The 26,481-nt window shown below is 36.3% G+C and overlaps 1 protein-coding gene and 1 long non-coding RNA gene across 2 annotated transcripts in view; one reads left to right on the plus strand and one right to left on the minus strand.

Annotated features, from left to right (window-relative positions):
* Positions 1–4,112: 4,112 nt before the first annotated feature.
* On the minus strand, positions 4,113–11,673 carry LOC128871572 (uncharacterized). The gene is made up of 3 exons (XR_008456042.1): positions 11,387–11,673; positions 10,812–11,284; positions 4,113–4,238 (listed from the first exon to the last, which is right to left on the minus strand). It is a non-coding gene; the product is annotated as an uncharacterized LOC128871572 (long non-coding RNA).
* A 622-nt stretch (positions 11,674–12,295) lies between these two features.
* The window catches only part of LOC128871573 (uncharacterized), a 52,955-nt gene continuing 38,769 nt past the window's right edge, over positions 12,296–26,481 (plus strand). The window contains exon 1 of the mRNA XM_054113426.1: positions 12,296–13,017. Within this exon, the coding sequence (XP_053969401.1) occupies positions 12,930–13,017 (88 nt within the window). The 5' untranslated portion in view covers positions 12,296–12,929. The remainder of the gene's footprint in view (positions 13,018–26,481) is intronic.

The following is a 26,481-nucleotide window of genomic DNA, read 5'->3' on the forward strand; positions in this document are numbered from 1 at the left end:
CTCTCTCTGGTTGCATCCTCTAGAAACAGCTTATTTCCTGAGCCTACCGTTGGATGAGATATACGAAGACGACTGATGACTTCGCTGATCTTGGTAGGGTTTTGTGAACTGCTACAATAATAACAGGAGGAAAAGGAGAGTGTTGAGCAAATTCTCTGCCACTTACCCGCTCTTGCCAAACGCAACGTCGCTGTTTAAACGCTAACTTCTTTGGATGCTTCGTAGATTTAGAATCCGCAGCTATTCCCAATATTTCATGTTTTATTAGAGTGACGTGGTGGCTCCAAAACATTGGGAATTAGAGGAGGAAATATGAGTATAAAAAAGTAGTATAAAAATGAGCTTAGAGGTCTAAACGGAGAGTGGCAACCATCGTAATCTAACCTAACATAAGCAGCTTGCGCTCACGGGCTCTTGGCGCATGCGTTCTTCTTCTAGAGCAGCATCAGTTTCTTTAATAAATAGTCACACCTCATATACATCTTTGAACCAGGTATGCATTAGGCGAAGAGAAAATACAGTTTTAGTTATAAAGCATTCAAATTTATGTATCATTTGTGCCGAACGCCTTGCATCGCAAGCAAGGCAACCTCCTATAGAGGAATTTCATATTTTAAAAGAAACGGAACACAACCAGAAGACGTATGAACTCCTTGTACGAGTAGATGTTGGTACGTGTAATGGAATTTCTTGCAAGGCAAACAAATCTAATCCTGGCATGTAGAAAAACAACTAGCGTCATGTGGCAGGAAGCTGGGTGTAGATATTCATACACACACTTTAAAAAAGGTGTGCAACAAATAGTCACATACATATACACATTCCTGCATACAAACATGCAAGGTATTCAATAATTCGTTTCTCTTCATTAAAGTATCAGTCACAGTGCCGTAACTGAGGAAAGAGGAACGCATAATAGCCCGGCATAGTCAATTTCGTTCAATCATAATAAAGAAAGTAAAGAAACAAGATCACTTTCTCGTCGCTCTCGTAAACATACTTCATATGTATGCATGCCATTATCTACACACACACACATACATGTATTTTACTTTGTTGCAGACTTCTCCTTGCCAAAGTTAGTACTTCATTGGCATGCGATTGTTGCCCATTTAAAAATCCATAACAATTTTACGTTCGTCCCATATGCGCTTTTTTATTCTTTGTTTTTTATTTTTGGTTTAGTGATAGCCTCTTCGGTCCAATTCGATTGTAATCGTTTTTGTTTCGCGTACCAGTTGAATGAATACTAGTTGAATGGAAAGAATGAGCCGAAAAGCATGTGATTTCAATTCAATGCGATAAAATGCCAAAATAATTGCGTTTTATAGTCGTCAAAATTGGGGTAGTTGGTAGTTTGGCTGGTACCTGGGCTAATGGGGGTTGCTGAATGTGAACTGTGAGAAAAATGTGTGGATTATTAGAAAGCAACAGCAAATTCTAGTAAGAATCGAAAATTCCTGACAATAACGAAATTGCGGCTAATTTTGAAGTGTTCTCTCCCAAACGAACGCAAAAGTTTGCAGTAACTTGCAATCGTCAATGACAGCTGATTGTTACGGTTATATTGCCAAATTTCTTACGCAATTTTATTACAGCTAAGTTACAAGGTGAAGTCCAAAATAAACAAAACTGAGCTAAAATAGAAACGACAGGAGCTTTGTTTTGATAACTTCGGGTTTATTTATTCAAAATAGTCCCCTCTGGCTTCGATACACTGTTTTGCGAGATCTAAAAGCTTTTCGAAAGAGTGTTTCAGGTCATTGACCGGAATACCCTTCAGGATGTCAGTACAATGTCCTTTTGGATGGCAAAAGCTTTTCCTTTCATGGCTAAATGTAATTTTTTGAATAGGTTGAAGTCACAGGGAGCCATATCTTGCGAATACCTACGTTGTTTGATTGATGGTTAAAATGCGATTTCTAATCAAAAAATCAATCACAAGAGTGGATTGATGAGATGGTGCATTATCATGCAATAAGCTATAGCTTCCTTCTTCGCGGTATTCAGGGCGAACTCGACGAATAGAATGCAACAAACGCTTCAAAACGCCGAGGCAATGTGGACAATTCCCTTCGAATCGTAAAAACAAATGAGCATCGACTTGATTTTTGATTTCTCCAAACGCGGTTTTTTGGGTGGTGGCTCGTCTGTTGCCTTCCATTCGGCACTTTAACGTTTAGTTTCAGGTTCATGTTGGAAGCACTACGTTTCGTCACCATATACAAAGTCGTAAAGGCAGTTCTCGTCTTTACGCGCCTTTTTATTGAGGCTTTTCGAATGTTGAATTCTGAGCAATTTTTTTCCTTAGTAAACATGTGTAGACCTTTCGTAAGCCCAAATGATCAGTTAAAATGCGATAAATCGATGTTTTGGAGATATTCAACTCCGATTCCGAATTTCAACGATGATTACGGTTTATTTTTGATAAATTTACGAACAATTTCGATGGAATTTTCGGTGATTACTGATTTTGGGCTTATGTCCATTGTCATTTATGTCCTCACAACCATCTCTGAAATGTGTAAACCACTTATGAACTCTGACACGAGATAGACAATCATCGCCATAAACTTTTTTCATCAATTCAAATGTTTCGGTAAACGTTTTACCGATTTTAAAACAAAATTTGATTTTAGCTCTTTGTTCGAAACTCATTTTTGTACCAATGACACAAACATACTGACCCTTTAGACGCAATAACTTCACTTCCACTGAAGCGAATGTCACCAAGCTTTCACTGGAAAATTAAATGATTTTCCATTTCCTCTATGAATGCCCAGCCTTATGGAAGGAGAGAAACCACTGTTCGAATGTCTCGAACAACTGTCTGGCTTAGACATCAACAATCTAATAAGGTTCTTAAGCCACACAGACTGGATATACTTGTAGTCATGTTAAGAAGTAACCGTTAAACAAGTTTTTTTAGCTAGGCCGTGATAATAAAATGGTGCCGATGAATGGATGAATCACCACTTTAGCCAAACAACCAGATCGAAGGCCTTCTTACCTGCAAAGAGTCAGCGGAATATCTAGCCCATGACCCATCTTGCAGCCATTGGTGTATCAGATCTCGACGGGAGCAGGGTCGGCGAATTCTGTTCTATAGTCATAAACTCAGTGGCCTGTATTTTTTTTCTCTTTGATTACCACTGAAAAAGAAATTTGTACAAAGATTGGCTATGTTTGATTAAAGAGCAAAAATAAATTGTATAGTGTAAGCGTCCTGCGTCTATTGTACTGGGGCCATAGGATTTTCGAAATAGCGCACCGTTTAACAACAGTCAGGAGATGCAGACGACCGGCTAATAGACCTCTGAGTCTAATTTAGTCGACTCCTTCCTGGCAAGCTCATCAGCAATTTCAGTTCCTTCTATGTTTCTATGTCCTGGAACCCAGATCAGAGAAATATTACCTGCACACCTAAGAGATTTGATCTCCTCTTTACCGGAGTTGACCAATTTGGATCTGCACCATGGTGTCTTAATCGCAGCTTGACTGACGGAAAAAATGTTGTAGCTTTGGTTGCTTACACCCTTTTTGAGTGTTTGGCCGTGCTCCTTCTCCAATTTTGTGGTGTGAGTCTTAAGTTTTCCCACGAATGGGGAGACCTATAATTTTATACCGCCTCCGAACGGCAAATGGTTTTTTTGATGGCAGAAATACACTCGGAGACTTACCATTGACTGCCGAGGTACGACCGTTATTAGAAGAAACTTCTTCTATTGTTTGGGTTATTGTGCGCGGGGTTTCGAACCATTGGACTACCGCGACCGTGGAAGGAAATGATATAGGAGTAGTATAATAAACGATGCCGAAAACAATTTGTAATACATTTTAATGTGTTTTTTCCTCATGTTTGAACAACAGTTTAATTTTAAATTGCTCGAGTCTTGATGATTTTCACAAATAAATGAGCTAACGTTAAAGAATAGTCTTGTGCAGAATTTTAGCAGATATAAAAAAAAAACATTTTTTTTAATTCTTTCTTCTTAATTCTAAATTCTCTGACTACCCCAGAGGCCCGAAAAAATGATGATTTTCAATAATTTTTTTGCTAGTCAATTGCTTTATTTTACAAAAATAAAAACATAGCATTAATACATCATGTTTCGAATTGACGTTAGCAAGATTTCAACAAAAAAAAATTAATAATTATAAAAGTTATCGCTGTTTGTATGCAGCCCGTTTCTCCAGAAGTCATTTGCGGTGATCATCACAAGTCCTTGGAGATTCATCTAAAATCAATCGGACAAGAGAAGTTAGTTTATATGGCAATTAATTGTTTAAGAAATCGAAATTTTTGAAAACGAGTTTTTTATGTTTTTCAAAAGCAGTATGAATTTTGGATTGAAATCTACCAAGCGGTTTTTAAGCTACAGTGATCACCAGTTCAAAAAAAAAAATAGTTTGGAGAAAAACGCATTTAAAGTTTTGCTACTTGCTCTCGAACGTTCCGGAGCGCCCTTTGTTAATTGTTGAATAACTCTATAAGTATTTGTCGGATTCACTTCAAATTTTCACACAATATTTTTCGCAAGATATTATACTTAAAGAAAATGCAAAACAAAATCCAATATTTTGAAAATTCTGACTACCCCTAACCCCTTAAATACACAGGTTGGTTCAGAGAAGATTCAGGAGTGTAAAGAACGAGCTCCAGTTGTATCACAATCGGTCTATTCAGGCCTAAGCATGTCGGACCACAGCCACTCAACCTAACCTAACCTAAATCCTGGCGGCCCCAATTAGGCACAGCAGCTAAGGTCTAATGCAAAACTCCATTTGCCCAAACATTTGCAAAACTTTTACCCAAAGAAAGTTAAAAATCCGTGCACAATTTTTCATAATTTCTTATAGATGTTTATGTATTTACTTAAATTCTTTCCAGTGTATCGACTGTTTTCAATCAAAAATCAAGTACTAATAGGACTATGAATAAGTTCGTGCGGTTTTTTTTCGAAATTTGAAACTTTATTGACGTAAAATGGTTACAAATTTAATATTCAAAATATTGTCCATCGCTTACTACTACTTTTTCCCATCTTTCTGGCAATTCACGGATTCCCTTTGTGAAAAATTCGGTCGGTTTTGCCGCAATCCACGAATCGATCCATTTTTTGACTTCATCGTAATTACGGAAGTGCTGGTCAGCCAGGCCATGTTGCATCGATCGGAAGAGATAGTAATCGGATGGCGCAAGGTCTGGACTATACGGCGGGTGGGGTAGGACATCCCATTTGAGCGTTTCTAAGTATGTTTTGACCACTTGTGCAACATGTGGCCGAACATTGTCATGTTGCAAAATAACTTTGTCGTGTCTATCGGCGTATTGCGGCCGTTTTTCTCGCAGTGCTCGGCTCAAACGCATCAATTGTCGTCGGTAGACATCCCCCGTAATCGTTTCATTCGGTTTCAGTAGCTCATAATACACAACACCCAGCTGGTCCCACCAGATACACAGCATAACCTTCAGGCCATGAATATTCTGCGCCGACGTCGACGCAGCCAAAATCACCACTTTTAAAGCGTGCAAACCACTTCTGGCACGTTCGCTCAGATAGAGCATGCTCACCATAAACTTCCACCAAGATACGATGACTTTCGGCTGCTTTTTTCTTCATATTAAAATAATGAAGAAGAATTCCCCGCAAAAACACATTATTTGGCACGAAATTCGACATTTTCAAGTGTGGTAAAAATATTGTTGTTTACGCTTCAAATAAAAAACTTATACTGACGTTTGTGCCTTACGACAGTAGCTCTCCAATGAATGTTTGGAAATGTGGATCGATGGAATAATAATCAAGTTACGCCATCTGTTGTAAAACCGCACGAACTTAAAAATAGTCCTATTACGTTACGCATATAAAGTCGTACTTACTGACATGTCTACTAACACATATACATACGTAGTATATGTATTTTGCATTGTGTGCGTATGTATGTGTATATGTATGTATGTTCATTGCATACATATGCAAGAAAAAACTTGTTGGGAAAGTGCGTAAATTGCTACGCAATATTTATGTCGTAGTAATCCAAAGCAAAGGGAAATCAATACAAACAACCCTGCGCAATTGTTGAGATTTCCCACCCTGCAATGGTTCTTGAGAAAATCCAAGGTTAGACCCAACTCAACCCCAATTAAACTTTGTACAATGTCTACTAAAGCAAGGAGTTACACGTGCGCTGGAAATTATGGGACAACACAAACTGTACACCAATAAGGATGAAGGAGATGCATAAGAATGGACAAAGTAGGCGAAAACAAGCTGTGAAAATTCAACATCTCTGTACGAAACCAGAGATCCTTTATTCTATTCAAAAGAGGACGCTGAGGACACGAGTCTTTACCCATTTTTATATTATATATACTCGTACATACATATAAACGTGAATGTGAATATTGCATGCGAGATTTTTCAGCTTCTATTTTGCATAATAAAAAATGTTAGTCTCATGTGTACAAGTACGTGTATGTGTGCACATACATATGTATGCATATGCAGATGAACAAAAATTGTGGTTACAGACTGAGAAGAATCGCTCTAATTGTGCGAGAAAAGATCTCTCAAAGGGTTTGCACCTCTCAAGCAACGAAATTATCCGCGAAGTTTTAAGATACATATGTATGCATAACCTTTCTTGCTGCAAATAGTCAAATAAACGTGTACAAACATGTTTTCATTTATGTACGTAAGCACAGTTTGTCAAACTATTTTCCCCTTTTTAAGGTGAGCTAATCCTCTTGATGCGACACGTTTGAAAAGAGAATAAAAATATGTTTCCACAGGCGTTAAAGTTGTGTTCCAAAATGAAAATAACAATAGTTTTCTTCCGATTTTTTATTTTTTCCAAAATACAAATACACGGCTCGGTAACAGTGTGCAAGATTTTCAGGGCCATTGTCAGGGGGCGCACTGAAACCAATTTAGGATGAAAGCAAGAACAATAGAAACAAGATTGCACCCATCAGAGAGTGTATGACTTCACATTAGCTGAGTTTTGCAGTGTTGCCAACCATTTGCTCTTCACAATTAATAGCGATATTTTATACACGAAATTCGAACATTTTTAAGTTTGGTGTTTCTTTCTTTTTTTAATTTAAAGCTACCGAAACAGCAAGTTATAGAAAAACTGTATTATTAAACAAAAGAATGTTCAAAAAAGTAACTCTGAGAAGATTTTAGTGTTAATGAAAATTTGTTGATTTTTAAATTAATAATTTGATAAAAATTGAAAATTTGATATTTTGAAAGTGAAAATAAAATTTTTTGCTCCTTTTAAGGTTATGCAAGAATATTAAATCTTCTTCTCTCAACTTTAGCCAACTCAACTCAACTCTCTTCTTAACATTGAAAACCTTTTTAAACATTTTAAAAAGCGTTTGAATTTACTGAATGCGAATTAAAACCATAGAGGTGTAATCGTTTCTTTCGGTCCTCAATCCTTATTGGGTCATAAGGCGTCAAGAGGTGTATTCATAGTAAAAATAAACAAAAAAATACCAGAAAATACTGAAGAAACCACAATGACATTTTTACAAAAAGTGGTATCTCGTTTCATAACTTCAAATATAGCGTAACCTCAAATATAGCAGACAACTCGTAAATTAAATTGTATTCCTTACGTAATTCAATAAAAATTTGGTATTTTATTTTCTTCAAATGGGCATTTTAGTGCGTTTTTATATCCAAAGCTGGGCAACACTGCAATAGCGAGAGAGAGATTTGACTGCTGGAGAAGAACATTAACAAAAACCACAATCGCGGGCAATGTAACCAGATGTTCAAAAAAACAAAAAAAACGCTAAATAAAACTGAGTGAATTATTGAAGAAATTACATTACACAATTACAAAATTACATATAAACATTACATTTTAATTTGAACAGGCTAGAAAATTGTCATGAAGAAAGAACTAAAACTCCGAGACTAAATAACAAAAAAAAGCTAAATCAAGTTACGAAAATCTGGCCATACTGGTCACCAATTGTGCTAATATGACGCCGCTCATTGTCAAATTTTCTGAGAGAAAAGTAATGGTACCTCGATAGGCCCCATCTCATTATTCTTTCCATCATGAGATGGAAGCACTAGAGCCATATAATAAAGCCCCCAAAGGTTTTTGCTTTCTCAGCGGAGCGCTTTTAGAAAAAGTAGAAAAAGCGGTTCAAATACATATCTGAGCGAAATACCTAACTCGGACTCAATTGTAGAATTTCACGAGAAATATGATAGTTTGCACAACTAAAATATCAAGTAATCTTCAGTTTCTCCTTAAGATATGCAACACTTTTTATTCTTCCCTTGATGGGCATTTACGTTGCGAATGCAGAAAGCTGCTACTTAAAATTTAGTTTTTTGCGCCTTAGGTAAGGATTTGATTGTTCTTAACACCTAATAAAGCGTTCGAGATGCTAGTTAACTTGCCTGCTCTAAATCTGGTAGCAGAATACGTGGCCGCAGCTTCAGCGCTTAGATTTAATAGTTTGGCGCAATGGAAGACCCGGGAGTTCAGTCACGCTTCTATATTACATACTATGAGTAGTTATAATTGATTACTCTTTCCCTAAACCCACTTTTGACCGGCTCTTCAAGACTAGCATCCCATCTAGAAGAGAGTGGCAAACTTAAAGACCATGGGGAAGGGGAGAAATTAATTTCTACATGGATGGATCCAAGCTAGAAAATAATATCCTACTTTATTTTTCTCCAAAGAATTAGAACTAAAATTATGTGCCTAACTTTCGGACTACTGTTGCGTCTACCAGACAGAAGTCCTAGCCATAAAGGAGGCAACTGTGTACCTTAACATACACGCCGTAACAAGAACTTCGATAAATATCTTGCCGGACAGCTATGCCAGGCAGCCATAAAATCAATGGAGTCAGTTCACGGTCAGCCTTATAAGGGTTCTGGGACATAGAGATATTGAAGGAAATTGGAAGGCCGATGAGCTAGCCAGAAAGGGTACTAATCTTCCACTGCTTGAAGACAGAGGCAATATTGGGATTCCTATGTCAAAAAAAAAATAAAAATATCAGGAGAGAACAGCTTGAAGATCGTGGCTTGTGGCACCGGTCATTGGCTGTTAGGTAGGCACTCTTCTAGGCTAGGAGTACTTTCGCATGAATACTGCAGAAATTGCAGAGACGAGGAAGAAACAGTAGAACACTTCATCCGTAATTGCCTAGCCTTAGCTAGAAGCAGGAAAATACCATTTTGACTCTCTTACGAAAATATCCGGTGTTCGGATAAAAACCTATCCTACGCTTCATAAGATAGTCTAACTGGTTCCATGAAAAGTAAACACTGAGGTTCCCGTGTTACACAGTGGTACCACAACGGACCTATATGGTCAAAGTGAATTGGTTACTCTAAGCCGACTGCCACAAAAACCTAACCTAACCTAACTATTTGTTCATAGAACTTTCTTTGTGTTCGAATATACAAAAGCACCTGGCTAATAGTGACACATTTTATTGCATTTTCAACCTTCAGTATATCGGTAAAATTCTTTCTATTATATTACTTCTATATTAACACATATCCCTCTTCTCGTGTGCTACTTTGCAGTCACGTTTTACGGCATTTACGATTTACGGCAGCTCGCTACTGTTTGCGAATTAATCCTGACAGAAACACTAGGTGCCTTGATAACTGTTTAGATCTCTGAGTAGATATAAATACAATTTTTTTGGGACAGCATTTATTGGTAGCTGTTAACAGCTTCTCACATTACAGCCAATTCGGCCTTAAGTAGTCCGAAACGAGGATCAGTGTTTGAATAAATTCGCTCTTCTCTACCGTGTTAGTAGCAAAATATTGGGTGTTTTTTAAGAGCTTGAGAACTTGAAATGATAACATTTTTGGAATCAAAAATTCAGCCAGCATTTCTCTAAAAAGATTGGGTATAGTCCTTTATCAATTTTTATGTTAGCGCAGACCGAAATTGCCAGCACCTCAGCCTGAAAGGCGGGTAGGCAACTTACCCATTGCGGTTGAGAGTTTAGCGCTCGCCATTCATCGTAACTGCAGCTGATTTCTTCATTTCGAAAGAAATAAAGACCGATGATGTCATCAGCGTGTAAGTCGCACGTAAAATGGACAAAGTGCTCTTTTTCCAATAAATTCCCGCAATTTGGAAGCGTAAGTCTGGCGTTAAACGATTCATGACGACTTCCAAAACTTTACTGAACAGAAATGTCAACACAGTTTTCCATTCTCAGCAGTCACACCATAGTTATCGATAGTTTTCATGCAGCCAAAAAAACACCCGATATAAATTGAGTGCGATATAAACCCCATTTTCTCGGTCAGAAATTGCCGAGCTAACTCCTGGCTTTTACTTCTTATCGGCTATAAAAAAACTTGTTAATGATCGATAGTTTATATCATAACAACAATACTTTCAACAAATGGTAAAATAAATAGATTGATGGAACAATTAGATTTTGTTCAGGCTAGAACTCCACTCCATTGTAGCTTTCGAAGTTGTTTAGACTTTTGACTCTCCAGTTGAAAATTCGACTTTTCATTCAGGCTTTCTACGCTTTTCGAACTTCGATTATATAGCATCGTCCGTACAATTTTAATAAAGTTTATTTCTTTTCTCGTAATATTGTCACATTTATTCTGTTCTGCGTCAGTTAAGTTATTAGTGCCGTAAGCCACAGAGCCTGAAAGGTTTGTTGTGCCATTCTAGCACTATTTGAAAAGATTGGAAGTAAACATCCGATCATAGAAGACCTTCATGGTCATATGGCCATTTAAAAATATGCCAATAAATAAATGCAGACTTCATACCTTTGACGAGTTTTATGTTGCCGCAGCTCGAAATTGCCAGCAATTTGCCCATTGTGGTGGAGAGTTTGGAGTCAGGCTAGAAAACTGGTTACTGGGGACTTACTCCTCTCGGCATACCACTTTGCACAAAGAATAGAGGCCCTCGTCTCAAATGATCAAGTCATCATTAACCCTGTAATCAAGGGTATTATTGAAATTCTTCTCGATGTCCCATAAGGTGAAATGTATTTCGACAGTTTTCAAAGATAAAGACAACTTATAAAAAAGTAAATACATAAATAATTGGCGCATACATACATTTCTGTTAGGTGTTTGGCCGCCTCCTATTTGTCGCGTGCGTCTTGATGATGTTCCACAAATGAACGGACCTACAGTTTTAAGCCTACTTTGAACGAGAAATGGTTTTTTATGAGGAGCTTTTCCATAGCAGAAATACACTCGGACACTTGTCATTGTCTGCCGAGAGGCGACCGCTATTAGAAAATACTTTTGTTATTAATCTTATTGATTTGGACAAATAAAGACGTCTATTGGCCGATTTGTTTAGTGCTAAAAATATTCTATCCCCATCGAACCTTAGTTGAGGATCAGAGGAATCAAAGTTCATCCGCTGAACCGTGAACTGCTAGAATAAAAACAAACAACATAACAGGGAGTTCTACGTTCGCCGCAATGCTCCGGTCAAGGATTGTCACTCTATCAGCATTCACCAAGTTTTGGTCAAAATCAGCAAAATGGTTTTTTAGTGACAGCACTGATCGCAAAGTGCTCGCAAATTGTTGTGTCCAACTCCATCCTCATCGAACTAAAATATAATAAATACATGTCGTGTCGTATACGCCAAAGAGCAGCTCTGCTCAAGGAACGAAGAACGGCAGAGACATAAGAGATTTAAAGAAAATAGCAAGGGGTGTCTGCGCACTGACTATATACGCTGCGCAGTCGCGACGCTGCGTACAACAGCCGAGCAGCCGAAACATCCACATATATTCGAATGATCCAGCTGCTTACGTTGCGGTGTGAGGCGAGAAGCGGCAGCTGCAAACACAAAGAGCAAACAGGCAAACTTCACATTAACCAAACAAAAAAATCGTCTTGGTTGAATTTCCTTCCACGCCTTGTGAGTGCCAATGAAATGATATTGGTCGCATTGTGTATGTGCACGTTTATGTGGTGGTGGCCTTCATGCGGTACGAACATGCTCGACGTCGCTTTAGCAATCGCTGACGCTACTGCCTTTATTGAGTGCAGTTATTTACGTGGTCATTGTTTTACTGTGTTGTAGTTGTTGCTCTGCTGTATGACTGCTATTTTTTCGTTTATTTCTTGCTTTCCGTTTGTTCGTTCGATGGTATTCTAGTTTGAAATTTTTGAGGAGTTGAAGTTGCCGTGTGCATTGTGGCTGAAATTATAGTTGGCGTAGTCGCTGCTCAGTTGGTAGGCAGAGCATTTTTGTAGAATCAGTAGCGACAGCAGCGCAGCAGCAGGAGGCAAATAGCCGTTGTGCGAATCTGTGACACAGAAGGAATCACTTGTACGCGCGCCATCGAAATGGACGGTTGTTCTCTTATAAGATTCGCTTGGAACAATTTTCATCAGACTAGCGAGGCCGGCTAGAGTGGCGAAACCTTCTTGAGGAAATCACACAGTGCAATAACTATCATTGACATAGAGAGGTTTTATAGAATATAGTTGATTTGGAATTCTACTTCTGGCGTGGGAGAAAAATGCGAACTACTAGCTGTTTGGTGTATTCAATCAAGTCCAACTAAAATTAACAGTTTGTTCCGTATTGTGAACTTTTCCAGTGTAATTTGTATGAACCTGCGTGTGTTGACTACTGAGAAAAAAATGGAAAACCGTTAATGTTTTTTCGATTTTTCGTGTAATTCCAGTGCTTTGACAAATTCAAGAAAAAAATACAATAGTGCTAGTTCGTGCTACCTAACGTTATAATTTTAAAAAGGATATAAAAATACTGGGTCTGCTCAGTTTAACATTCTTAGACTAAAACAAAGTAATGGGTAAAAAAAAATGTGAAACGTCCAGTGAATCTCCCAAAGATAGCAGGAAGTGAGTTGTTAACATGAAGATGACATTAACTGGGTATAATTGTTGATGAAACTAACTCGCGGTCTTCCAGCGCATAGTGAATCCAGTAATTTTGCTTTAGGGCACAAATGTTCGAACGCCTGTTGCTTAGATGGTAAGTAAAATTAGAAAATACAATCAACAGATTTTTCACACATAACTAATTTTTAATAATATAATAAAATTTAATATTGGTTGCCAGAATCACGAAATTTACAGGCTCTTTCAAGTTCGAGTTTTCTATCTAAATACGAATTGGTCACATATTTTGAAAGGAAAAATTCTTATCTTTGTATTGATATACATACATATGTACATACATACATATGCTTGTACATAATGGAGAGCCTACAATTTATGAGCTATACATAAATCATGATATCCAAATGTCTGCAGTTTTTCATAATTGAGGATTCTGTCTTAGAAGATTACGCGCCGAATGCTGTCTTTAAATTTTTTCTGGTTTATGCACATTAACTATTTTTATATACATATTAGCGGTACAGAAAATAGTCAGGCTTTAGATCCTGTCGTCAATGCTGGCTCTTTGTCGTACATAGTGTACAGTGCCAGAGACATCTAAGATTGATAAGCTGTACTCTTGGTCCGTTATTGGACTACCAAAATTTTCGAATTGTTTATGGTATCCACCTTTTTTCAGATTTTGGATGTGTTTAGTTTTAGATGTTCAATGATCTGGTCATGTCATTATCTTTGTAAATATCGCATTTTTATGATCGTCTGTCGAATTCTGTATTTTTGTTTGGCCGAACATACCAACATTATTTTTAAACATTCAAATGCAAATAACTTTATCACTAACAAAATTTCGCAATTTTATTTCATTTCAATATATGTACAAAAATATTATTGTAATTTTTCAAGTTTAATTTAGTACTTTTTCGAGTTATTCGAAGATGCCGAATTTTCTGGAGAACTTAACCTTATTTTGACAGGAACAGAACGCAGAAAAAACAAATAAACAAATTGTCCTTAAACCAAAATAAAAGCATTAAAGCGGAAGATGTATAAACTGATTGACTAGCTAAATCTGATTTATATTCCTTTGAAACATTATTGTCCATATTAACAAAATTGCATCTCCACAATTAAAATTATTTGCTTATTGGGCGTAAAATGAGCCTGAATGACACGAGACACCACGACAGCTCATCTTTAGGTCGCATATGTTTGTAAGTGTGCGCATACATACATGTATACGTTATTGGACTAGTCAAGCAACTATGCCCATTTCTCGCTTAGCTAGCATAGTGACACTACTACTAAAGCAGCACCACGAACAACTGTTGATCTTTGGTTTACTCCTCACAGAACTTGGCATCAACTCATCATTTGCCATGTGATGATCACCACAGTGATTCCTTCTTGTCGTCGTCTTCGTGGCGGCATAACAACGCGTGGCATACCATAGCCATTACCATGGTCAAATGTTGCTAGATTATCCGCTCCTCTGTGGATATGTAGGTATTTATGCACATACATATGTACATACATACAGATGAACATCAGTTCCTCATTCATGGAAACTGGTCTGACTGTTCTACTGGACCATTTGATGCAGTCTATAGTTGACTAGCTTCAAATTCAGGTTTTTTGTGTTTCGTTCAAGAGCATGCAATATTCAGTATTCCTAGCTGCTGCTGCTGTTATTGTTGATTGGACTGTGGATACCCATACTCTGGTATTCCTGCTGCTCTTGCTCCCGTAGCTGTTGATTTTGCCAAGGTAATTTTAGCCTTAGGTAATAAAGTGCCGTTAGCTTTTATGATTGCACTATTCTGTTTAAAAAAATATGTACCTACTTCTCAAGCTGCTGCTGAAAATCTGCCTCATATGCCCCTGTTGATCGTCTTTCAAGAAGTTTACCCAATATAACTCGGTAAGTACGTACATACATACATACACATGTAGATGAGCATAGCATTCACTATTGGTAGACTGGTACAATTGTGTATTTTGTTGTAATTTCTCTGTTATTTATGTCCACGAAATTTAATGTAGTTTTAAATACTATAGTTTCCTGCAATTGTGTTTTTTGCCCAACCTTTAATGTTTGGAGTTTAGGCCGGGCATTGGACTTTTACGTATTGCTACATAAATATACATACATTGATGGGCAAAATTAGAGCGATTTTCCTATAACATTCATGTTAGCTGTACAATTTTTTATAATAATGAAAAGCTTAATGTTTCGTCAGTTTAAAATAAAGCTGTGTGTGAGAAAAGACATTTCATTTTCGATGCACGTTCAAAAATGTTTTTGTGCACATCGCTCTTGCTAATCCAGTCGACATTTCAAAAGGCCTCGGGCGAATTTCGCGAATAATTTTTTGGCCTCTATGCCGCGAAGTTTCCCGGGGTCTTCCGCCAGAATTCACTTTAACTAAGGATTCCTTTGAGTTATATCGACTTATTATTTGCGAAATGGCAGGCTTACATACATATATTATTTTCTACAAGGGGTTAATGACTGGTAATTTACGCTTTTAACAGAGAATTGTACTTTATGATCTAACCTTTCATTTGTCCTGTTTGGAATAACTGATGATAGATGAAAATAAATTCTGTTAGTAGAAGAACTGGTATAACTACCCCCTGTAAAATTTGTTGTTAATAAAGGATTTTCGAATAACAGGTGTTATCTAACGGCGCTACGTGCCACCGAGATCTTTTGATTTAACACCTTGTGACTTTTTTCTTTGGGGCCACGTGAAATAGAAGTTCTACGCCAACAGCCCAGGGTCGATTCAAGACCTCAAAGATGGAATTCGTGAGGCTGTCGAGGACATAGGGCAGCCACTTTGCAATCCGGTTCTGGGAAAATTTCATGAAAAGGATATTGTCCTGTAAGCGTGGTCATGGTGGTCATTTGCCTAATGTGAAATACCTATAATGAAATAAACATCGGATCATTTATATTAAAAAATAGCATTTTTCTTTCAATATCAAAATAACACATTTGAAAACCTTATATTCTGAATTTCTGATTTCTGTTCCTTTAGACCCTTTGATCACCAGTGTATTTTCAGTATACAGTGACTGCCACAAAAAGTTGTATAGATTTTTTGACAATGTTTTTAAAATTGTTAAAATTTGTTTTGTTAGTTTATTAAAAATATAATAGGATATGAAATACCTATATCACATACTCTGAAAAAAGATGTAAATTACCCATTTAAAGGAAACCTACAAAAATTGACAAAATTTCTTCGAAATTGCAATTCGATTTTTTTTACTATATGCAGTTTTGTCTATGAACACGCAAATTTGAGGAAGCTACTGTTACCAAACATGATTGACAGTCTTGTGTCTTTTTAGAAACAAAAATTATAAGCTTAATGGTTGTTGTTGTTGTAGAAGCATAAAACGTTTCTCATAAATTTTTGGGGAATGCTAATGCGTCCTTGGCTGGATATCGTACATTCTCGTCGTCCCTGTAACGTAGAACCGAGTGTCGTGGGAACGCTGAGTTTTGTGGTAAGCACCTTATTTTACAAAAATTGACTAAGCTATATGTAAAACTGCGTACCCTATTCTATGGGATCTGACTAAAATTGTTGAAGCTTTGGTGAAATTTTATCTTCTTTGTGAATAAAAAACAAAATTTAAATTTCCAGTGTAATTTCCACTATATGCAATATATACAAGGTGGCGCAAAATTAGTAATTCAATTTTGTTTTTAAATAACTTTTTTGTTAAAAAATGATTTTGAGTGATGAGAATCTTTATTTTGAGAAAGATTTACGCACTCCATTGCTTGTCTGTTTGTATGATGCATCTGTCTAGTTCACAAGTGTCAAATATGATTCACGTACGACGCCATTAGCAAACATTATAAATCTCCCGGGTGATTAGTTTTGCGCCGCATTATATAATGTGCACACTAACTTTAAAACAACTTCACCCACTCGCTGTCGTCCAATTTCAAGCGACACATACCATCAAGAGCGCATTCAATAATAACAAACAAATCCAATTGAAACCCTACACTACGCAGCAATAATAAACAAATTAGGAAAACACTCAACGGCGCAATAGACCTGAAAAATACGCCTGCAGCAATATACCCACCCAGCAGCAGCGATCGAACGGCATGATGATGCTCATGCTCACTCCCTTACTACAATAAAGGAAACCGCCTACAAGAATTATGATTGAATTTAAAAATCTACGTTGTTAATAATTATAATTTTAATGGGTGGAAAATGTGTACCAATTGCACAAAGTGTCCACCAACCAAACCTGCCATTGCCTCAGTGCTTCACCTCACTGACTATCTGTCAGACTGACTCATGCATGCTGCTGCGCCGTAGAAAAGAAAAATTCTGACAAATGTTTGAGAATCAAATCAAATCCAACTCAATAGCTGACTACTACTACTCATTCCAACACAAAAAACAAAAGGGAGGAAGAGCGCACATGACGCGCAGTATGCAGTATATATTTGAATGTAAGTATGTGTGTAAGTACTCGTATTATTTATGCAGCCCTTAAAATTCGTACTAAATTATTGGCCTGGCCGCTTCTTTGGCAAGCGTGCAAATGCCCCAAAGCCTGGTAGCGAGTGTAATGCAGTAGTACTAACGAAAAGGGCGTTCAAAGACTTCGTCACCAAATAGTTTGTTGCGCTGGCTATTTGCCGTAGTTGGACTATAATTTGGGGGAGTTAAATGCACAAAAACCCTGCTGCTATGCGCACTTATTGCTTGCTGGCTGATTGTTTGCTCGTTTGGTGGTTTTACAAATGAGTCATCCGCTTTTTGAATGGTTGAGTTGTTGAAAATACCACGTGTTCATTCAATAAGCGTGGCATACGTACTCGGTTGTGCGCACATATGTATGTACAAACATGTGTGTGTAAGTAGCCCAAGCGGGAGCTATAGATTTGAAAATTTACGGTTAAGAAAAAGTGATGCTAAATTTTTCGTTTGTTTTTGAGTCACTGTACGTTTCCGTTTTGCTTTTTCTTTTATTTTTCGGCCTGCAATTAATCGTCATAAAATTTTTTTGTTAAATTGGCGGTCGTAGCAACAGTAGAAAATATGCTGCATCATTATTATCAACACCGAAAAACGCCAATGCAGCTTTTATAATTTCACAATTCGTTTTTGGCACTTAATACAGTGGAGCACCAATAGGAGCACCTATAAGCGAGAGAAATATTTGAGCGCACATACGTACAAACATATGTAAGTACATAAATAAACAGAGGATAAGAATTTTTCCCCCCTATGCCGGTTTGTTTTTCACTTTTTCAAGCGCAATAGCCTTATTTTCGCTCACAGAGGCTTCAATGATGCAAAAAATAAATAAATATAATCACATATTTGGACATTCTATAATAAACAAAAAGTGTAGAAGTATTCAGGATCAGTAGCAGTTGATCTCTAGCAAATGGGCCATCAATAAAAGTCAAATAATTTTTTTTAATATATTGTAATATACTATATAATATGTAACATGGACTAAAAAATAGAAAGTAATTTTACCTAGAATCTTAGGCGCATAAGGTCCATTGTGTTGCTGCGTGGGGAACTTGTCCTTATCTCTTGTCTATTTTCTCCTAAAAGCGGTGTGTGCTTTTCACAAATTGTAGAGTATACCTGGTTTCTGCAGAACTGAGATGTTCTAATTCATTAAAAAATTGTCTACCTAGAATAGTAAACCTACGTCTGAATAGAGCAGGACAATGGCACAGAAGGTGCGAGATTGTGTTCGTAAATGCAACATGACGCGCAAAATACAATTGCATAACAAACAGAACGTTCAGAAATGCCAATATGGCAGCACTGCAATAATCAAGCGTTCAAAAAGACAACAATTCTATCAGTAGTCACTCATAATTTCTATCAAAAAATTTTTTACTGCATTTAACTACGATGTCTGATGAAAAGTAAATGCAAAACTGTTTTATTTTAATTTTTGTATTGAAATTTGGTTAAATTATGTTAATAATAATTGTATAAATTATTATTTTTAAATTTTTGTGAAAATCTCAGTAATGCGGAGACACAGTTATTGCTGAGAGTACGGTTGAATATGGAGGACGAGTTTAAATCGGGTGGAAGGAAAAAAAATGTATTGTGGAAGAAAGTTGTGACCGAAGTTAAAAATGTAAATCCCAATATAAGACTGGTCAGCACCACAGCGCAGAGAAAATTCTTAAATCTCTTGGACTTTATTGTTTTAATAAACGATTTGTTTTTAGGTATTTTTCTTTTTAAAGACAAACATTTGTACCTAAACATTTTTCTCTTTGACTTCAATAGCCTTCTTTTTCTTAAATTTAAAAAAAATCTGTCTTTTCTTTGCTCACAAATTTCGTCTAGTGTTACAATAGATTCAGCAAAATTTCCATTTCAGTATTATACGCGTTCAAAAATGCAAACAAACGTATTTGCAAATTGTTAAAAATTGTATAAGAAGTATCAAATGTCAAACTTGCAGTGTTGCCACTGATGCTTATGCTGCAAGTCATGTCGCATTTACGAACACAGCCGTCCTGTGATTGCACTCTCATACTTGAGCGTGTTTACCTATTAGGCAGTGCCCCGTTATGACTGAAATCAGTACTTATTTTGGCTTAGCCGAGTTTGTGTACGTTTAGCATTGAGAGCCGGCCACAATTGTCGGGCGCTGCAGAATCGCCCGTTCGCTGTTCTTACTGTTTCCTCAAGGATAAGTAGCCTACATGTTTGTAAAGGTATGCCTATATCGGTGTCTATGTACTCATCAGCCAATTTGGTGCCGAGTCTCGCTAATTCATCGGCACTACAGTTACACCCTTAATGTCGCAGTGGCCAAAAAGCCATGTTACTTTTAGGTGAAATAACTCAGCCATCTTGTTGAAAGATGTGCGGCATTTTATGGTTACGTTGGAGATTGTCGGGAATTTATCACCGCCTGGCTATCAGTGAAAATGTATATAACATTTCCAAATATCGAGTCACACAGTACCAGTGTCGCAGCTCTCATTTTTGCAATCAGTTCAGACTGAAAGACACTACAGTAGTCGGGGAGCCGAAAACTGAAAGAGATTGATCTCGAGATGTTCGGAATATACACATCCGCCCACCCTGCCCTCATAATCATAAATGCCTCCTTAGATCCAGGTTTAGTTAAATTGGAACTAAACATTTAGAACTGCGTTTATTTTCTTTAATAACGAAGGCAATTTGTTACTGAGTTTTAGTAAGAAACAACATTCATATATGTATATATATTTGGTACGTACTACTACAACAACAACGACAAAACCCCATTTCACAAATGTGACGATTTCATTACGTTTCAGAAAGGAATTATAGGCGCCAATTCGGTGCAAAAGTTTTTTTTTTTTCTTTTTATTCCCTTTGAGATCAACCTTAGGCAAGTCTTTCCGAACGGATTTTTGTGTAATATTCAGTTCTTAAGCAATGATGTAATAGTTTACGCGTCCGTCCGACTCTATGATTTCCATGATTATATCGACTTCTTGGTCGATTGGATAGTGCACCACTTTGCTGTTACATGCGTTACGTTAGAAGGACCATAAATGTTGGAGAATTTTTCGTCTCCTGATTGAAATACAATTTTCCAATTTTATTTTTGAATAAATTAAATAAATTTAATTCCCTAGTGTCATATGTACATATATGATTCATATTTCCAATAATTATAAATCTTACGAGTATCTTAGTTTCTTGAATTTTTCATTTTTATTTTAATAATTTGTTTAAATTTGAATTTGAATTTTTGATAATACCAGTTTTTTTTTTTTTTTTTTTTTTTTTTTTTTTTTTTTTTTTAAACTTTAACCCTTGCCATTATATCCACTGCACCAGTTTTTGCTTTATTTTCGTCAACTTTTCCTTATCCCAAAACATCAGAAATGACACGATAATGACGATAGTGTTGATGAGCCATTATCATCAGTCGGTCTGATGAATCCTTGCCGTTTTGGGCTTGTCTGCTTGGCTGTCTGTCTTTCGGCTGTTAGCTATTGATGGCATGTGAAACACGCATTTTCGCTGCACCGCGCCCCAGCCAAAACTAAACCACAATGCCTTGACGTAGATCTGTATGAATGTATGCATGTGTGTACTTGTAAGTAGTTTTATATGTGTGTGTATTTACAGTATTTTCTCAGAATTGCCATGTTTGTCTGACTTTCATTCATTTTATTATAGTATTTATGCATATTTGTTTTTTGTTTATTTTTGCTACACTTAATTGATAATAATTACGCTGAAGCGACCGCCTTAGTTTGCCGAAAAAAGTCCTTCAATGAAAATTACTTATGAGGTCATAAATGCTATGTTGATAACCGCATTTGTATGACTATGTGCCTAGGTCTAGGCACCTTGTAATGTATGATTTGAATTTCATTTCAAATGTTTCTCAAAGAGTGCAACTTTTTCTAGTCGCATTGCACTATTGACTATATTTCGGCATACATCCTAGACCTTCATATGTATGTATTCTCCAGCCTCACCATAAAAACTACATAAAACTGTGCCTAAACCTCAGTATATGGATTCTTACCTATCGTAAAATCCTGGGAATTCCCGCAGCTCCCCTTATTACTATTTGAAATATGCTTGCGCTAGTCAAAGTCTTTATAGCAAAGATTGTATGGCGATGCTGTTTCACTTACGTTCCGCCAATTAGTCGACAATACTCAAAAATTCACAGTTTAGGGTACCGCACACGTATCATTCCCATCCACAGGTGGTCGATAAAACAAGCAACGCACGGCGTGAGCACATAAAATCAGCTTTATGAACTGCAACTGTCCACAAGGCAACAGGCACTCTTTTCTTTTAAAGAAATGTACCACCATCCGCTCGAAGTGATTTTTACAAGGATATCTGCTTTAGCGAGAATTGCCACAAAAGCAGATAAAAATATATGCCAATATTCTGTGACTCTTGGAGAACGTCATGTACATATGTATTAATGACCCAAGCCGCTTAAGGATGCAATGTCTTGTAAAAAAGATACCACACCACTACCTGTAGATTTCTCTTGCGAAACTCAATGTTGATGGTGTAGGCGTCTTAGATACTTCTACTAATTTTGAATGGAAAAATAGAGTCTAGTGTGTAGATAAGGCACTCTTCAGACCAACCAAACAATTCTATACATGTCGTTACGTTAAAACGTTATTTTTGATTTGAAATGCTTGAACGAATACTTTAAAAATCTTCGCTTTGCTGTGCATTGCGGTAATCAGTTTCCAAACTCTACATATCTAAGTAAACGAAGGGTGGGCAAGGGCAACCAGTCTAGCAGTAGGCAGAAACTGTCTGCAAAGGGAGCAAAAGAAAGCGAGCAATAAAAGGTCGGCAAAATGTTATTGATCTTATTTTGAGGTTTCTCTTCTACTTTGAAGCGCAAATGAACAAAACTAATAGCAGACCTAAAGTTTGGCCAAGCGAAGAAGTGGAAAAAGTTTGTGTAGGTAGAATTAGTTAAGGAAATTATTTCACAAAAACCAAAAACAAAAAAAGGAGTGTTAAAGAAGCTAAGTGTTGAATTGAAGATTTGCACAACAAATGCAAAATGCAGGAGAAAACATACATTAGGGTGCGTCGCACCGCAAAACCAAGTCGGTACTGTTTTTCGATGAGTTATAAAATTTATTAAATTTTAAAATTCTGGAAAAATATTAAGAGCTATTTCGGCCGCCGTAGCCGAATGGGTTGGTGCGTGATTACCATTCGGAATTCACGAGAGGTCGTTGGTTCGAATCTCGGTGAAAGCAAAATTAATAAAAACACATTTTTCTAATAGCGGTCGCCCCTCGGCAGGCTATGGCAAACCTCCGAGTGTATTTCTGCCATGAAAAAGCTCCTCATAAAAATATCTGCCGTTCGGAGTCGGCTTGAAACTGTAGGTCCCTCCATTTGTGGAACAACATCAAGACGCACACCACAAATAGGAAGAGGAGCTCGTCCAAACACCTAACAGAAGTGTACGCGCCAATTATTTATTTTATTTTTTTTTTATTTGAAGTTCCTTTCAAAATATTTTTTTTTTTTAATAAAAATATTTGTTTTCTTTAAAAATATTTTTTTTCTTTTAAAATAATTTTGTTTTCTTTAAAAATATTTTATTTTTCTTTAAACATATTTTAGTTTTTCTTTAAAAATATTTTATTTTTTTTGTTTTTAAATATTTTATTTTTTTCTTTAAAAATATTTTTTTTTCTTCAAAAAAAGTTTGTTTTTCAATAAAATAATTTTTTTTTAATTACCTCAGATGGTGGACGGGTTTAAGCTAAAATATCTGCATAAAAATGTGTAAAAATTCGATCAATAGAGTCAACAAAACGAAGGTGTCCTGAATGGGTTAAGAGCAAACAACGAATGAAAATGGTAGAAATACCTTTACAGTGAAAACTTGTAATTTTAAATCGGTCAATATCTGGTTTTCCTACAAGTTTTCGAGCGTATTTCACCTGTATTCACTGTTTGTTCAGTTTCCATAGAAATTAATTAAATCATTACTTTTGCCGCTAACTTCTGCTGTAGGGCTTTAATGTTCTGTCCAGCTCTGCTGCTCTGTGTGTTTTTTTCCAACTTTTTTTATAATTTTTTTTTTTTAACTTTTTTTATTAATTTTTTTTTTTAACTTTTTTATGATTATTTTTTTTTTAACTTTCTTTATAATTTTTTTTAACGTTTTTTGTTGTTTTGTTTTTATTATTATTTTATTGTTTTTTTTTTTTTTAACTTTTTACTGTTTTTTTATTATTTTTTTATTCCAGTTTTCATTTTCAATTTCAATGTGTTCAGCGAAAATTTTTCGGCCGTCCTAAAATAAAGAAAATTAAAAAATATGTTAAATAAATTTTAAAATTAGCTAATTGGAATGCAATATTTGCTGTTCATTCTACTAAAACATTTGTAGCCTATTTTTATGTACATATGCACCTACACATAAAAAAATCTCAATTCAAAATTATTTATTGTAATTTTATATCAAATGTTCGCTATTAATTTACACTTTAAACGCCATCATAATTAGCTTATCTCAATAAACCGTTTTCATTTTCAGCCAACTCGGCTTCTTCACATTTTTGTGCGTTGCTTTGCTCACTCTTCGTTAAATTTCGCGCGCAAACCGGCTTTCCTTCCTGCGCAGCTTCCTTATGAGACTGTTAAGCATTTTACGGTCACATTAGTGTACCTAATTGTGGACAAAAAAAACCAAAAATAAAATAAAAACATCTGCACCGCGGTCTGAGTAAGCAGCGGATAGTTTTACGTCCCGTATATGCCGTGAATCCTTTTTTTTTGTCATATTAATATGTCTTGAATCAAGATTATGTCGATGCTATTTTTTATAAATTTCATTCCTGCGTTTTTTGATACTCGCTTCTTACACAAAGACGACGGCGGCGGCGTAGCTTTAAAATTTCTAGCTTTGGTGCGTGGCCACTTACTAATACTTCGTCTGGTGGCTCACGAAACCAAATTTCTACAGGCATTTTAGTTGCTCAGTAATAAAATTTTTTTATCTCTGCCTTTTACTGCAGGTAGTCTCGCTTGTTGCGACGCATCATTTGCCTTTTTTCTGCGAATTTAATTCTAGGTATTTTATTTATTCATTTTTGTCGATTTATAAATAAGTGGAGCAAGTCAGCGGTAAAGCCTGAGAAATTATCCCATTAATTGGTTTGGTACCCTAAAAAAAAACGAAAAGAGAAACAATCAACAATACTAATTTTTTCTTTTATGTGTTCGAATTGGCAAAAACTGCTTTACATATCGAAGTCAATGGGTTACTTAAGTAATCAGTAGATGTATGCAAACATATGTATGCATGTATGTACGTATGTGTGTTTGTCTAGAGAAAGTTGGTATATATGATTTATGTAGTGTCTAATAGGGAAAATCATCGTTGACTGATCAGTTTATTTTTTTCCCAGTAGATACATATGTTTTGGTTGGTGCCGCAATCATTTAAATTGATTTATTTTTGTATCATATGATTAATTTCACACACAGTACCTTAATAAAACTAGCTAACGGCTCATATGAGGGTCCATGTCAGTGCACTAGACAGGGCCACTCACCTAATACCCCTCCTCGTCTGAACAGCATGTTTTCTGGGCCTAACGTTAGGTGAGTTAGACGATAATGATCGGTGAATAGAACGCGATTGCTATACTACAACAACAACAACCACAACAGGGCCCATGTCAACTGATCCAAGTAAATTTTTATGAAAATTAGTTTCTTTGTTGTCTTGAAGTGAAGTGAAACAATTTTCGAAAAAAGTTATTTTAAAATTTATTTAATGTTAAAAATTTTGATACACAGTTTTTTAAAGGGTAATGCACTTCGGGGCTTTTTAACATTAAAAAAATTTTTTATTTTTTTTGTCAACGAAAATATACTTTTTATTTAAATCAAAATACTACTTTAGAAGAAAACAATTCGAGAGAGTGTCTTTCAAAAAAGAAAAAAAAATTTCAACAAAAATATTAAAAGGTTTGGAAAATAATTTAAAATTTCTCAAACAAAATAGCGTAGTCATTTAGGATTATAATCTCGAATATTGTTCTTTGTGGCATCATAAAACATTTCCCATGATGTTGCGTACGTCTTGATGTTGTTCCACAAATGGAGGGGCTTAAAGCTTTAAGTCGATTCCAAACGGCAAATTGTTTTTTATTAAGACCTTTATTTTCTATGGCAGAAATACACTCGGAGGTTTACTATTGCCTGCGAGCGACCGCTATTAGAAAAGACCTATCATTCTGGTGCTTCATGCACGGAGATTCGAACCTACTCACTTCCAACCCATTCAACTCGCCAGCCCATTTAGTTTTGGGGAAATTTCATTGAAGTGACAATCCTTGGTCGGCTATAAATCCGGTCAGTAACGTTCAATGTAGTAATTTACTCTCTGAAGCCGTGGACGCGACTAGGGAATATTTCGGATATTCTAAATTGCGTATAGATATTTTTGAAGTTTATGAGGACCGAAGTAAGGTAAAATTATTATTAAATGAAGTTTAGTTAAATTTATTATAAAATGAAGTATAGTTGAAATTGTTCATATTTCAAAAATTTGGTTCCCGCCAATAATGTATGCACGCCTTATGCACTTACCTATCACTCACATGGGCCGCACATTGCAATAAATTTAAAAATGGAAAAAAAAGCGAAGTCGTTTGAGTTTTCGTTACTGTTACATGTCATAGTTAGTAGGAGGTGCAGCAAACAGAGTAACAGTTACAAGTCGTAGATAGTTGAAAGTATTGTAATGAAGTGTGGTAGGAAGAAGGAAACGAAAAATGGAGCGCATTCACCGATAACCGACCCAAACCAACCAAGCCAGCTAGCAAGTCAGCCAATGTGCCACGCATGCGCGAAAACTTACAGCGCCCATTACTGTACATGAAGACGCTATTAATGTTGTTGTTGGAGTTGGTAAATTTTTCTTTTTAAAATACCATAAATGTGGTTGTTTTTGTTTTAGCTGTCTCTAGGCCAAACCTGGAAAACGCCGCGTTACCGCACCACTTTTTTTTTCCAACCTTCCCTGCTTTGAACGAGAGCTGGGC

Source organism: Anastrepha ludens, chromosome 2 (genome assembly GCF_028408465.1).
Source record: "Anastrepha ludens isolate Willacy chromosome 2, idAnaLude1.1, whole genome shotgun sequence".
Classification (NCBI taxonomy): Eukaryota; Metazoa; Arthropoda; class Insecta; order Diptera; family Tephritidae; genus Anastrepha; species Anastrepha ludens.